Raw genomic sequence first — 12448 nt, 5'->3', positions numbered from 1 at the left:
GAGCACAGGGGGGCAGCTCCACGGGCAGCAGGCGGCGCCCGCCCTCCCGCGTTGAGCCTGTCCGTTCAGCACGTGGACGTGGAACAGCCCCCCCAGCCTCGCGCGCCCGCGGACGGCCCGACGGCCAGGACAGCAGCGTCCTCTTGAGCGCGTCTGCAGCCGTCATGCAGTTGTCTCTGGGGTTAGTGGGAAACACGCTGAGGAGCTTGCTGTGTCCACGCCACTGATCACAGTGGGGGGTGCCAGTGGGCAGACCGAGGGGCACCCGGGACCCCCAAACCTGCACGCTCTAAGCGGGTTCACCGTCTGCCACGTGAAGACCAGGCACCAGCGCCTCGGCCTGCCCCGTCTGAGCTTCCCCTGGACGCTCAGCTCCCCCGAGCTGGGGGCAGGGAACCTGGACCCCACTTTCTGTGGGGCTTGCCCTGTCACAAGGGACATTCAAACAGCGCTGACACCCAGCGTTGTCCTGTCTGCTTCCAGATCGTCGGTTCTCTCAGCGAGCTGGAGGCCTTGATGGAGAGAATGAAGGGGCTTCAGGGGGGACGGGAAGACGAAGAGGCGTCTCAGGAAGACCTGGCCCCGCGCCTGGAGTCGGAGAAGGACGGTCTGTTCGTGGTCTCTGGGGACACTTTCTACGCGTTTCCTCACTCAGGTATTTTTTCTTCCCTGCCGTCTGCGGAGCCCTGCGGGTCACACCCCCCCCCCCCGCCCCTGCCCCCCAGGGCGTCTCTGGGCAGCCTCACGCAGGGGAAGGCCGCAGAGCCCTCGCCTGCCAGGCGAGATGGCAGTTCGTTGTTTTTTCTGAAATCCTGTTTCAGCAGAGCCCATCGGCGGGGCGGGCCTGAGGGCTGCCCCCCGCTCTGCCAGGCAGCTGAGGGCTGGGCGCCCCCGGAGTGACCGCTGGGTCCTTTGCTTAGACTGAATCTGGAGGAATTCATTCCATGTTAAAAGCTAAGAATCCTTAGTCTTAAGAGCACATTTTTTCCCTAATACCCCAGAGACTTTGAAAGAGGAGGGAACTTTCTGATTGGGACTGAGACCCAGGACACGCAGTGACCGCCACTCAGCCACGCCGACCCCCCCGGGCCTCGGTCTCTCAGCACTTCCCTCTGTCACTGGTCCCGGCGGCTGCCACGTGGGGCTGGTCTCGGCTCTCGCTAGCCGTGGGCCGCGGCAGCTTGTGGCAGCGCTGCGAGCCATGGGTCGTGCCTCAGGCTTCTGAGCAGCAGGCCTGGGCGGCCCTTCACCCCCCAGGCATCTGCCGGCTCCCCCCTGCCCTCAGGAGCCTGCCCCTGCGGCCGGCAGTCGCAGCCCTGGGCAGATGTGGACAGGCCTGGGCGCCCGCCATGAGCCTGGCCCAGTTTGGGGGCGTGGCAGGAGCCCCTCGGCCCCTCCCGCCTGGCTCTGGGGGACGCCAGGCGCCTTCACAGGGGTCCTGGACCTGGGGGTGAAGGTGGGGTACGCAGGCGGGGATGCAGGTGCAGGCGGGGAGCTGAGGAGCTGCCCCTTGGCCTCCTGAGCATGCGAGCCCTGTGGGCTGGTCCCGTGGGGGCGACAGGGGAGCATCTGAGCGTCTGGGCCTCCCGTGGGCGCCCCTTCCTGGCGCGGGCGGAGCTTCTGCCCGTTGCCATCCCCAGAGAAGTAAACCTCGTTCCCTCCCCTGCTGCTGCTGACATGCTCCACCTCAGCTGCTGTTTCCCGCCTGGGTAACTGAGTGATTATTAACGTTGCCAGGATTTGGTGATGAAATTGTGTCCCAAGCAAGTACTGTTTCTGTGAGTCGAGCCACGAAGTCAATATTGTTCCTTCAGAAATCCAGGAGAAAGATTAAAATTGGTGGAAAACCTGGCTGCGTTCCGCTGCCCGAGCTGTCTCCGCGCGGCACGCTCACCTTCCTTGCTGCTCCCTCTGCCTAGATTTGGAGGAGGACGTGATGGCAGCGTCCGACGTCTCGCGGTACGTGGAGGACCCCGGCTTCGGGTACGAGGACTTTGCCCGGCGGGGAGAGGAGCACCTGCACACCTTCCGCGCCCAGGTGGGCCGTCCTGGGCAGAGGAGGGCCCCCCGGCCTCACCTGACCCCCCGCAGCCGCGTCACTCCGGTGTCCCCGCAAGGAGGCAGGAGGCCTCGGCTCTGTCAGTCCTGAAGTCACCCCACAAGACCAAACTCCCCCACATCGGGTTTGGGGGCCCAGGCGACAGGCTGCCCCTGTCATGAAAGGCGCCGGGCGTAAGGCCCGGTGCTGCAGGGTGTCAGGCCATGCGTCCCCCCTCCCGGGACCCACGGCGGCAGCAATGTGGCCCCGGGAGCCCGAGGGAAGCAGACCCTGCCCCTCGGGGTCCCTTGTCTCTGTCCATGTCACCCCATAGGTCTGGGCCCGTGGGGATATTTCAGGAGTCTGGGCCCCCTGGAGAGGCCCACGGTGGTGCCGTGCTGAGCACAGGAGGGGCAGAGGTCATCCCCAGCGGCCACCCGGGCCAGCGCCCTGGCAGGCGGGCAGCACACATGGCGGGGCCGGGATGGCACTGTCCTGACTGCGTGACCCTCCTCCCGCAGGACTACACCTGGGAGGACCAGGGCTTCTCGCTGGTGAACAGACTCTACTCCGACATCGGGCACCTGCTGGACGAGAAGTTCCGCATGGTCTGCAGCCTCACCTGCGGCCCGGCGGCCAGCCGCGAGGACGCTGACAGCACCACGCTGCACCGCGCCCTGTTCAACTACGTCCACTGCATGTTCGGGATCAGGTGCGTGCGCGGGAGGGGTGCGCTCCCCGAGGGGGACTCTGACCCCTCAGGGCCACGCCTCGGGGTGCCTGCACGTGGACCCCGACTTAGAAATGGGGTCCGTTTTATAGGCCGCTTCCCTCTTTAACACCATCTGTCTCTGCCGCACCCAGGGCTGGAGCCACCCCTCCCTGGGGCGGGGCGGGGGGTGGGCAACAGCCCTGGGACAGGGCAGGGCCAGTCGGGGTGGGTCTGAGAGCCCCCCAGGATCCTGAGAGCGAGGGGGACAGGATGGGCTCGGGCCAGCAGGCTGAAGGGCCAGCACAGACTGGAGCTCCTGGCGAGCAGCGTGGGCCCCAGGCGGCCGGTGACCTGGACTCAGGCAGCTGCAGCCCCAGGGAAGCCCCACCGCTGCGGCCTCCTCGCCCCCTAGGCCGGGTTCTTGGCCACCCCCCTGCGTGGGCTCTTGAGCACCAGTGACCCTGAGCGGTGACAAGGCTTCAGCACAGTGCCGGAGGCCAAGCCGGCGGCGGTTGTAGCCCAGTGCTGGCAGCGGCCTGGAGGAAGACGCCGCTGCACCCACACAGGCAGCACAGAGCCCCAGGCAGCGTGAGAAGGCCCCGCTGGTGGGTGAAGACAGAGCCCTGGGGAGACCCTAATGCAAGAGAATGAGCCAAACTCCGGGAAGAAGTTTTCAGACCGCAGGCACAATGGCGCCTGCTGGAGTCAGGAGGGCCGTGCGCGCTCAGGGTGCGCCGTGCTGAGGGAAGTGTGGAAAAGCTCCACGCAGAACACAGGTCAGGGGGTCAGCACAGCAGAGAGCTCCGCAGCGGCTCAGTAGGCCTAGGGCGGGGGGCATCAGGATGGCAGCCGCAAGTGGGGACAGCGCGGGCCTGTGGGACAGCCTCGGGAGCACCCGCGTCACGGGGCCCCAGGGAGAGGGGCAGAAACCCCACCGAAGCAACCGTGGCGAGAACTTCCCCAAACAAGGGGGACATCCAGGTCAGGAAGCTCGAAGGGCTGCAAACGGAGCAGACCCAGGCAGACCCAGCCCCGGAGAGGGGCCCTCGCAGGGGCTCACGGATGGGCCATCCTCCCTCGGCCGAGCGCCAGGGGCTGCAGGCGCCGCTGAACACGCCGAGGGAGCGAGTGTGTCTCCGCGCTGAGAGCAGGATCTCTTTTGGAACAGTTGCCTTGAGAAGATGCCACCAGCAACCGGCAGGCTTTCTGGAAAGAGCAGTGAGTGGGAGGACAGCGCAGGCTGCAGTTGGTCTGTGATGTTTATGTCACGCGGCGCGCGCTTCTGGAGGGCTGGTTAGAACCCAGCTCTTGGCCGCAGCCGGGCGGAGAGGCGCGAGCAGCACGCCCACCATGCCAGCCCCACCGCGGGCACGCCTCCCCGCTCGGGCGCGTCCCAGGGCATCCTTGGCCTTACGCGCTGGAGAGAACCACGCGTGTGTTCACGAGGGCTCTCCTCATTTTGCTGGCTGATGTTTCTGTTGATCACGCAAGCCCTGCCCGTTTTCAAGCTCCCTTTAAACTGGGAGTCCAGATCCGTCAGCAAGAGAATGAGCCAAACCCCGGAAGAGACTGGTCAGTGCGACGGCACGGCCGTGCTCCTGGCGACCGTGGGCCGCAGCCCCTGCCTTTCCTCCAGGGAGCAGCCGGCTCGTCTGCCACAGACGTGCCGCTCAGGGGAGGAGACCCGACTCCACCAACATCAAACCTGTGGTTTTCTCAAACACTGCGCTTTCTGTGTGTCTGGAACTTTCATTTTCAAGGCTTCATGTTCTCCATTTTCGATGTCGTGTGATGGACGCTCCAGGGTCAGATTTCTCTGTGGTTTGACAACCAGTCGCCCCATCTCAGCAGAGCGCTGGGCCCGGGCCCCGCTGTGCAGCCGCGACCCCGGGCGTCCGCCTCCCTCTGCAGCTCTTGGAGCGTTGTTTTCATGCAGCCTCCAGTCTTTTTATGTTCTTTGACCGTTTGGTTTATATAAAACGCTGTATGATGTAGCTAGCACACCGAAATGCCTTTTCTTTCTCTTTCCTAATTTTTATTTTTATTTTTATTTATTTATTTTTTTTTTTAATAGAGGCATGTTTATTTCTTTATTTATTTGTTTTGTTTGTTCTGTTTACACATGCACTGGGTACAGTCAGAAGGGCGGGAGGGTGAGAGAATTCACCAGAGCCAGAGCGGGGAGCAGAGCAGGCAGAAGGACCGAAGGACACTGCTGAGGGGAGCAGCGGGCGGCAGGAGAGGTCTGCGCGCCATGGGGGACCCTCCTCTGGTGGCCGGGGAGCAGCCAGGGATCGAACCGGCGCCGCAGAGGCCACGGGCAGCTTCGTAACCCAGCGCTCTACCGCTGCGCCACCGGGGAGGCCCCCACTCTTTCCTAATTTTTAAAGACAAATCACTAAAGACTGCTCTCTAATTTATTTATTTTTTATTTTTTTAAGATTTATTTATTTATTTATACAAGCACTGGGTACAGTCAGCAGCGCGGGAGGGTGAGAGAATCCACCAGAGCCAGAGCGGGGAGCAGAGCAGGCAGAAGGACCGAAGGACACTGCTGAGGGGAGCAGCGGGCGGCAGGAGAGGTCTGCGCGCCATGTGGGACCCTCGCCGGTGGCCGGGGAGCAGCCGGGGATTGAACCGGCGCCGCAGAGGCTGCGGGCAGCTTCGCAGCCCAGCGCTCAACCGCTGCGCCACCGGGGAGGCCCACCCCTCTGTAATTTTTTTAAAAAGAGAAAGAAAACCTGCGCTGAGCGAGAGCCAGCTTGGAGGGAAGCAGCAGCTCAGGCAGATGGTTTCAATAGTGAGTTTTATCAAAGCGCCAAAGAGAGACTCTTTCCTGCCCCTCTCAGACACTTCCAGACCCCTCTCCTGAGGCTGACAGTGCTCCGGTGCCGGCAGTAGACAGGGATATGGCAGGAAGGAGAACTGCAAACCAAATCCCTGCTGAGCACGGAGGTGAAAATACCCCGAATCTCAGCAGCAGCACATAGAAAGGCCCATCTGCCCGGGCAGAGTGGGCCTGGCCCCGTCCCCACGGTCCACACCGCCCCGGGGAAGACAAAGCTACGTCGTCTCAGTAGATGCAGAGGGAGCATTGGACGAGCCAACATCCATTTTGATAAAAACTCAATACCATGGGGGCAGAGGGAGCCTGCCGCCGCGTGGTCCAGGCCGGGTATGATGAACCCACGGCAAGCTCGGAAGTTCAGCGGCGGACCTGGAAGCTCTTCTTCAGAGATCAGGTGCAAGGCGAAGGTGCCCGGTTTCATGGCGGCTGTTGGGCATGGCAGTGGAGTCCTGGAGGGGGCAAGTCAACAAGAGTAAGAAAAGAAATCCAAGTTGAGAGAGAAGTAAAAATGTTCATTCTTCATGTCACAAAGCGATCGTATACGAGAAAACTGAAGACGCCACTGCGTGCGCACGGGGAGCCAGGAGGGAACACACCAAGGGAACAGTCCCATTGACGATCGCATCGAAAGAATGAAGTAGCTGGCGATACACTTTAAAAGAAGTGGAACATAAAAAAATAGGAAGATCCTCCAGCTCAGGGACTGCAAGAACTAACGTTGCTGAAGTGGCCGCCCTGCTCGCTGCCGCCCCGCGTGGCCACGGTGACGGGGACATCTGCGAGGACGCAGAACATCGCTGAGATGCTTTGAGGGGCTGGCGGCGGGCGTGGAGTGAGACCCCCTAACAAACTCGTGCGACACTGAAAGAAAAGGCCTGGGCGTAAACGAGGGGCCTCTGAATGCAGAAGGCCGGCGTGGCGAGGCCTGTGGGTGAGCGAGTGAGTGAAACTGACTTTCCTACTCAGGGAGGCTTTTGGATAATGTGCTCTTGTGAGCTAGTTTTGAAGGCATTTGTGGAGACTGATGCGCAGAGAGACGCAGTTCCCTGCGGTCCACACACGCGTTCCGAGTCCAGGGTTTGTGTTACTGCTGAGCTGGCGTGGAAGGTCTCTGTGGGCCGGACTCCGCTCCTGGTTAAGCAGCGCCGCGGCGGGGGACGGTGGCGGCCCCCTGCCCGCTTCCCTCCTCGGCAGTGAGGTCCCTCGGGGTCCGCCTAGAGCGTCTGGCCGGCCTGGCTGGGAGCACACACCAGCCGCGTCGCTGTGGCGCGCCTGTGCACGTGAGGGCAGGTGAGAGGAGCCCGCCGGGCGCCGCTGTCCAAAGCTGGGGAGCCCCCAGCTCCTCCTGTGAACTCAGTCTAGGGTCTGGGCAGAAGGGAAGGGAAACCCTGCCCGGGAAGCTACCACTAGTCCCTCGCCCTCCTCGCGTCCACTGCCGCCTCCTGGGCGAGCTGGCGCCCTGCCTGGCCGGCGTCCACTCTGCCCGTCGTGTGGGGGCATCTTCCTCCACTGCCCCTCTGGCTGCGGGCTCTCCCGCCCGGTCCCTGAGAGGGTGTCCGCTGGCCAGCGCCTCACCCATGCCCTCTCCCGCCCACCTCAGGCTCTTCCTCCCTCCCGGCCCACAGAGTCCCCCTGGGGTCGCAGCTGCTGGCCAGGAGGGGCCCGCGCAGGCCCCTGCCCACAGCAGCCCCACTCGTGCTCCATGCAGCTGCCGCATCATGGCACCCCACCCGCCCCCTATGGGCAGCGCCTGCCTCCCATGCCCCGTGGGTCCCCCGACCAACCCCTGCTGGCTTTCGTGCCCTGGGTGCCCACGGCTTTGCCTAGCATGTGGGGCAGCCGGCCTGGAGGACCGCGTCTCACTGAGGAGGGGCACTGAGGGGGGCCCTGGGTGCGGGGCATGGGTGGCAGAGCCGCGGTCACGAGCTGGCCCTGCCCACAGGTACGACGACTACGACTACGGGGAGGTCAGCCGCCTGCTGGAGCGCAGCCTGAAGGCCTACGCCAAGACGGTGGCCTGCTACCCGGAGAGGACCACCAAGCGCATGTACGACAGCTACTGGCACCAGTTCACGCACTCGGAAAAGGTGGGTCCCGCCCGGCTCCCTGCGGCCCGGCCCGGCCAGTGGCACTCGGCTTCGCGTGCGGGGACTGAGCTCAGCGTGGGGCAGGGGGAGGGGGTGGCAGATCTGGGTGCCCAGCAGGTAAGTCCATGTGGAAACTGCCCTGCTCTGTCGGCCACACAGGCCCGGCCTGGTCATGAGGGGCGCGGGGGCTCGGCCCAGCCTCCGTCACCAGCCTGGACCTGCGCTTTCTCACCCTTGCTTGGTGACGTGGCGTCGGACGGTGGGTGGAGACCTTTGAGCCGCGTGTGGCGCAGTCTCCGTGTCTCTGGAGAAACATCCAGGACTCAAGACTTAGACCTGACGTGTGGCCAGGGGCGCCCCCACGTTGTGGGAACTGGCCTAAAATCCTCAGTCTTTTCACCTTCAAGTCCAGGAACCTCCATTTTACACCAGTTTCCCCAACTGCAGAGTAAGGGCCTAAAATTCACTAATTACCTGTATCATCTCTACAGAAAATGTCACAGCCTCAATATGGATCGGAGTTTTCAAAATCTTAGCGCCGGTCGGCCTCAGAGAGCCATTTTCTCCCCGGCACCCCCGTGGGCCCTCACGCCCCGTTTATATACTGCGTGAGATTTTCTCCCTTCATGAGTGGGACCTAGACATCCCCTTGACGCATCAAGACCGTCTCCCCAACGGTATACCCCGCCTGTAGGACGGTAGCAAAATAATTTAAATATTAATACCAGGTTCCATAATAGCTTCTGAAAATACCTGGGCATTCGTTCTGGCCCCTCTGCCGCCCACGACCTCCCAACGAGGGCCTTGCTCAGGCGGCCCGACGGCCGGGGCGCTGGCGTCGAGCTGCCTCAGCCGGCGGCTTTTCAGCCGAGTCTTTCTTTTTTTTTTTTTTTTTTTAAAGATTTATTTATTTATTTATACAAGTACTGGGTACAGTCAGAAGCGTGGGAGGGTGAGAGAATTCACCAGAGCAGGGAGCAGAGCAGGCAGAAGGACGGAAGTACACTGCTGAGGGGAGCAGTGGGCAGCAGGAGAGGTCTGCGCGCCATGTGGGACCCTCCTCCGGTGGCCGGGGAGCAGCCGGGGATCGAACCGGCGCTGCAGAGGCTGCAGGCAGTTTCGCAACCCGGCGCTCAACCGCTGCGCCACCAGGGGAGGCCCTTCAGCCGAGTCTTTCAAGTGAACCGGGAGTATTTTCAAAAGCGCTGCCAGGACTAAGCATGGGCTGCAAGAAGTGTAGCTGACTTTCAGCCACACAAAATCTGACAGCTGGAAGAATGTTTATTTGTAGGAAAAGATCATTTATAAAAATTAGTTTCATGACCCAAAAGACTCATTGGCTTTACGTAACATACAGTCTTGAAAATTACCGGGATAATGTAAGGCTCGGGGGTCTTTTTCCAGCCCTCGGAGCCACGTGCACACACCAGGTCGCGCGAGTGTCAGGTGGCGTCGGCACCGGGCCAGCGCCCGCCCACGGGGGCCGCCTGCGTGTCTAGATGTGAACGAGCAGCTTTACCAGGCACTTCCGACGGCCGCGCTGACGACGCTCTCATTCCCAGGTGCACGTGAACCTGCTCCTGATGGAGGCGCGGATGCAGGCCGAGCTCCTGTATGCCCTTCGCGCCATCACCCGGCACCTGACCTGAGCGCCGGCCAGCGCCACCCCAGCCCAGACGCAGGAGCCGCCCGGGGCGCGGCGTCCGGATCCTCGACCCCCGAGTCCAAGTCGAGCCGTGGCTGCAGGCGGCTGGGACGTGCAATGATGTGTTTGCCTTTCCTCGATGCCGACCGTCACTAGCAGTCCCCCGGACGGCGCGAGGACACGGCGCCGCGTGGCCTGCAGTGGGCTCTGGACGCCTGCCACGGATCATGAACCTGGTTGTTGATGCTTCAGCGCTTGTGGGTGTGTGTGTACGTGTAGCCCCCCCTTTTATTTTACAAACAGGGAAGAGTGCTTGCAGTCTGCCTCCGCCATCGCTCATCGGATAGTGGGGCTGACTCTGGCCGTCCCAGCCCCGGCCTGCGCCCTGAGTCGGGCGGAGCACAGCCTGGGCCCCGGGCCAGCCCTCGCCGGACACGGGCCTGTGCCCGGGAGGCCGCCGCCCGGGCCCCGGCTGTTTGGGGTTTTACTGCTATTGGTGATAACATGGACTGCGAAGCCGCCGCCACCCATGCTTTAATGTGAAGCTGATCACGATGAATTCTCGAGCACGCCACTGAAACGCCAACTCTGGCTGCTCCTTCCGCCGCTGAAGCAGGAGTGTCGGCGTCCCAGGCAGACGCCCGTGTCCCAGGCCGCGCCGCGCCCCCAGCCAGGCGCCCGAGAAGAGGCCCCCGGCGCTGCCCTGGGGTCGCCGAGCCGGCACCGGAGGGCCTGCTCCCGCTCAAGACTGACCAAAAATTTTCTTTGCACATTTCCCTTTTCTCACAGTGTTTCCTGTGTCTCAGCAACGAAGGGCGGCTAATCCGCCTGTGTGTGTTTCCCCGTTAGGCTTTTAGAGATTATTTTCCATGATTTTTCTTAAAATAGGTTAAGCGGTTTGTTACCCGAAGGTGAACAATGTTTTCTATGCATTAACGCGGTGAGCGGCAGCTCCAGGGGTGCAGTCCGTGGGGGAGAGGAGGCCGCGGAGCCGGAGCAGCTCTGCCGGGGCTTCCTCCTCCGCCCGGCGCGAGGCGCGGGCCTTGCTGGGGGGGACGGCGCTCCTTCCGTAACGCCAAAGCATCTCCCCGAAGAGCCTCTGCCGGACAACGGCTGAAGCAAAGCCGTGACGTCCTGGGGGGGAGGAAGCGCCCGGAGGTCACACTCTGCGGGGCAGGGAGCGCCCGGCCCGCCTGTGGGTCGCTCTCTGGTTCGTGGCGGGGCCTCGGGTTCTCCACAACACGCTGGTCTCTCAGAGCAGAGCCCCGGCCGCACGGTACGCAGCGCAGTGGGGGCTCCTTGGCACCCCGGGGCGTCCCCTCCCGAGCGGCGTGGCTGGCGTCTCCTGCCCCTGCCGCTCCCGGCCCTGCCTGCTCCCATCGCCCGGCCGGGCCCCGTAGATGCCGTTGCAGGCGCGGCGGGGACAAGGCGGCCGTGAGCCTGTGGCGCGGCCAGCTCTGCGGCTTGGGCTGGGGGACTCGCTCGCCATCATGCCCGTGAGGAGACATTTCCCGGCGTTTTTAAGGAAGGGTGTTTGCTCGGAGAGTTCATGCCAAGGCTGCTGTCGGGCACCTCCGTGCGCTGCTGCGCCTCCCGGAGGCGGCCCTCAGCCGGCGCGGAGAGTCCAGGGGAGGCCGCCGCCGTGCGGTGCCCGCGCAAGCGCTCGCGTCGGGGCCTGCGCCACCCTGGGCTCTGTCCTTTGCTGCCGTCACCCTCTCGGCCGATAGCCCGGGAACGTGCAGGCGGCCTGCGCTGCGGGCGAGAACAGGGACGCACATGGAGGAGAGACGCCCACAGAACACCCGACGGCTCTAGACCGCAAGGGGAGCGAGGGCTCCTCGCCCCCGTGCCAGGTGGGGTGTTCCGCAGACGGGGTGCTCCCCAGTCCCCCAGGGCGGGGTCTGCAGCTCAGCACCCGGCGCCTGTCAGGGCCGGGAGAGAGGCGGACGCGGAGTGTCAGCTGAAGCTGAACCTGGCGTGCGCCCCCGTGACCAGCCTAGAGAGGCAGAGCCGGGCAGGTGTCCCCCCAGGTGCGGCAGGAGCAGGTACGCAGGTGTGGGTGCCCCACCCCCTCCCCCGCAGCCCGCGGGCCCCCGGGCTGGGAGCCTCATTCTGCAGCGACTTGGCTGCGGACTCTGTCGAACCCAAACTTGAAATCCTGACGCGGTTTTCCAGGGTGGTATTTTTCCAGAGTGTTGAATTTACTATGTAGTAATTTATAGTATAGCTTTTTATATTAAAATGTGATATTTTTCAAAGAGATACCTGGTCTGGTCGTCGTGGTGATGTGGTGACTCCCCACCGCCCGCGGCCCCCGCCCCGGCGTCGGCCCCGGCGCGCTGCCCACCCGAGTCCACTCGGCCCCGAAGCCGCCGGCCCCAGCGGTGGCGCCTGCGCGCTCGGGTCACCTCGCCAAGTGCCCAGATGCTGAGCCACCCCGAAGTCCGTCGGGACCCACGCGTGGGGGCCCGGGCTCTAGTGGGGCGAGCCGGGAGGCCGCTTGCTTGGTGCCCGCGCCGCTGGGCTCGGCGCGTCGTCTCTGTCACCGCCCCACGGCCGCCGGGCACAGACTGTGAGATGAGGCGAGACGGATGGGGCGGGGCGCGCTCGGCCTTTACTTGCGGTTTCGGCCCAAACCAGGGCCGCGGCGCGGGACGGTTTTAGGACAGAAGAGCCAACGTGGGCTTCACGCAACGTGGATTTAACCAGAGCCCCTTGTCGGGCGTGCCCGAGGCCCCCGAGACCTCACCGCGCCCGCAGGCTCGCGTCCTCCGCGGGCACCTTGCTCTCTCCCCTTCCCAAGCTTCCTAAAACGCAAACCTTGGCTGTCGCTGCTGCAGCGGAATAAACCCCCGAAGCCCAAGACCTGGGCGCGGCGCCTGCAGGGCCCGGGCTGCGGGGCGCGGCGGCCTGGGACAGAGACCGCCGCGCGGGTCAGAAGCGGGGGCCGCCGTGGCGGGGACTGCGCTGCCTGGTTCGTTGTCCGTGGTGTTGTCAAGACAGTTCTGAGCCACTCCGCGGGCGGCCAGAGCGCAGATGCGCCCGCGGGCGCTGGACCTCCTTGCTGGCGCAGAGGCCGGACGGCCCGGCGGCGGGGGCGGGCGGACGAGGCCCCTGC

General features: G+C 63.9%; 1 protein-coding gene across 1 annotated transcript in view; it reads left to right on the top strand.

The window, feature by feature from the left end:
* SESN3 (sestrin 3) overlaps window positions 1-11586 on the top strand; it is a 29713-nt gene extending 18127 nt beyond the window's left edge. Inside the window, exons 6-10 of the mRNA XM_037504756.2 lie at window positions 484-655; window positions 1920-2038; window positions 2560-2750; window positions 7541-7685; window positions 9248-11586. Of these exons, the coding sequence (XP_037360653.1) occupies window positions 484-655; window positions 1920-2038; window positions 2560-2750; window positions 7541-7685; window positions 9248-9334 (714 nt within the window). The 3' untranslated portion in view covers window positions 9335-11586. The remainder of the gene's footprint in view (window positions 1-483; window positions 656-1919; window positions 2039-2559; window positions 2751-7540; window positions 7686-9247) is intronic.
* The last annotated feature ends 862 nt before the right edge of the window (window positions 11587-12448 follow it).

Source organism: Talpa occidentalis, unplaced genomic scaffold (genome assembly GCF_014898055.3).
Source record: "Talpa occidentalis isolate TD23 unplaced genomic scaffold, MPIMG_talOcc4v2.1 talOcc4.12, whole genome shotgun sequence".
NCBI lineage: Eukaryota > Metazoa > Chordata > Mammalia > Eulipotyphla > Talpidae > Talpa > Talpa occidentalis.
Note: the sequence above shows the minus strand (reverse complement) of the source record. Positions and strands in the feature narration are given on the sequence as shown.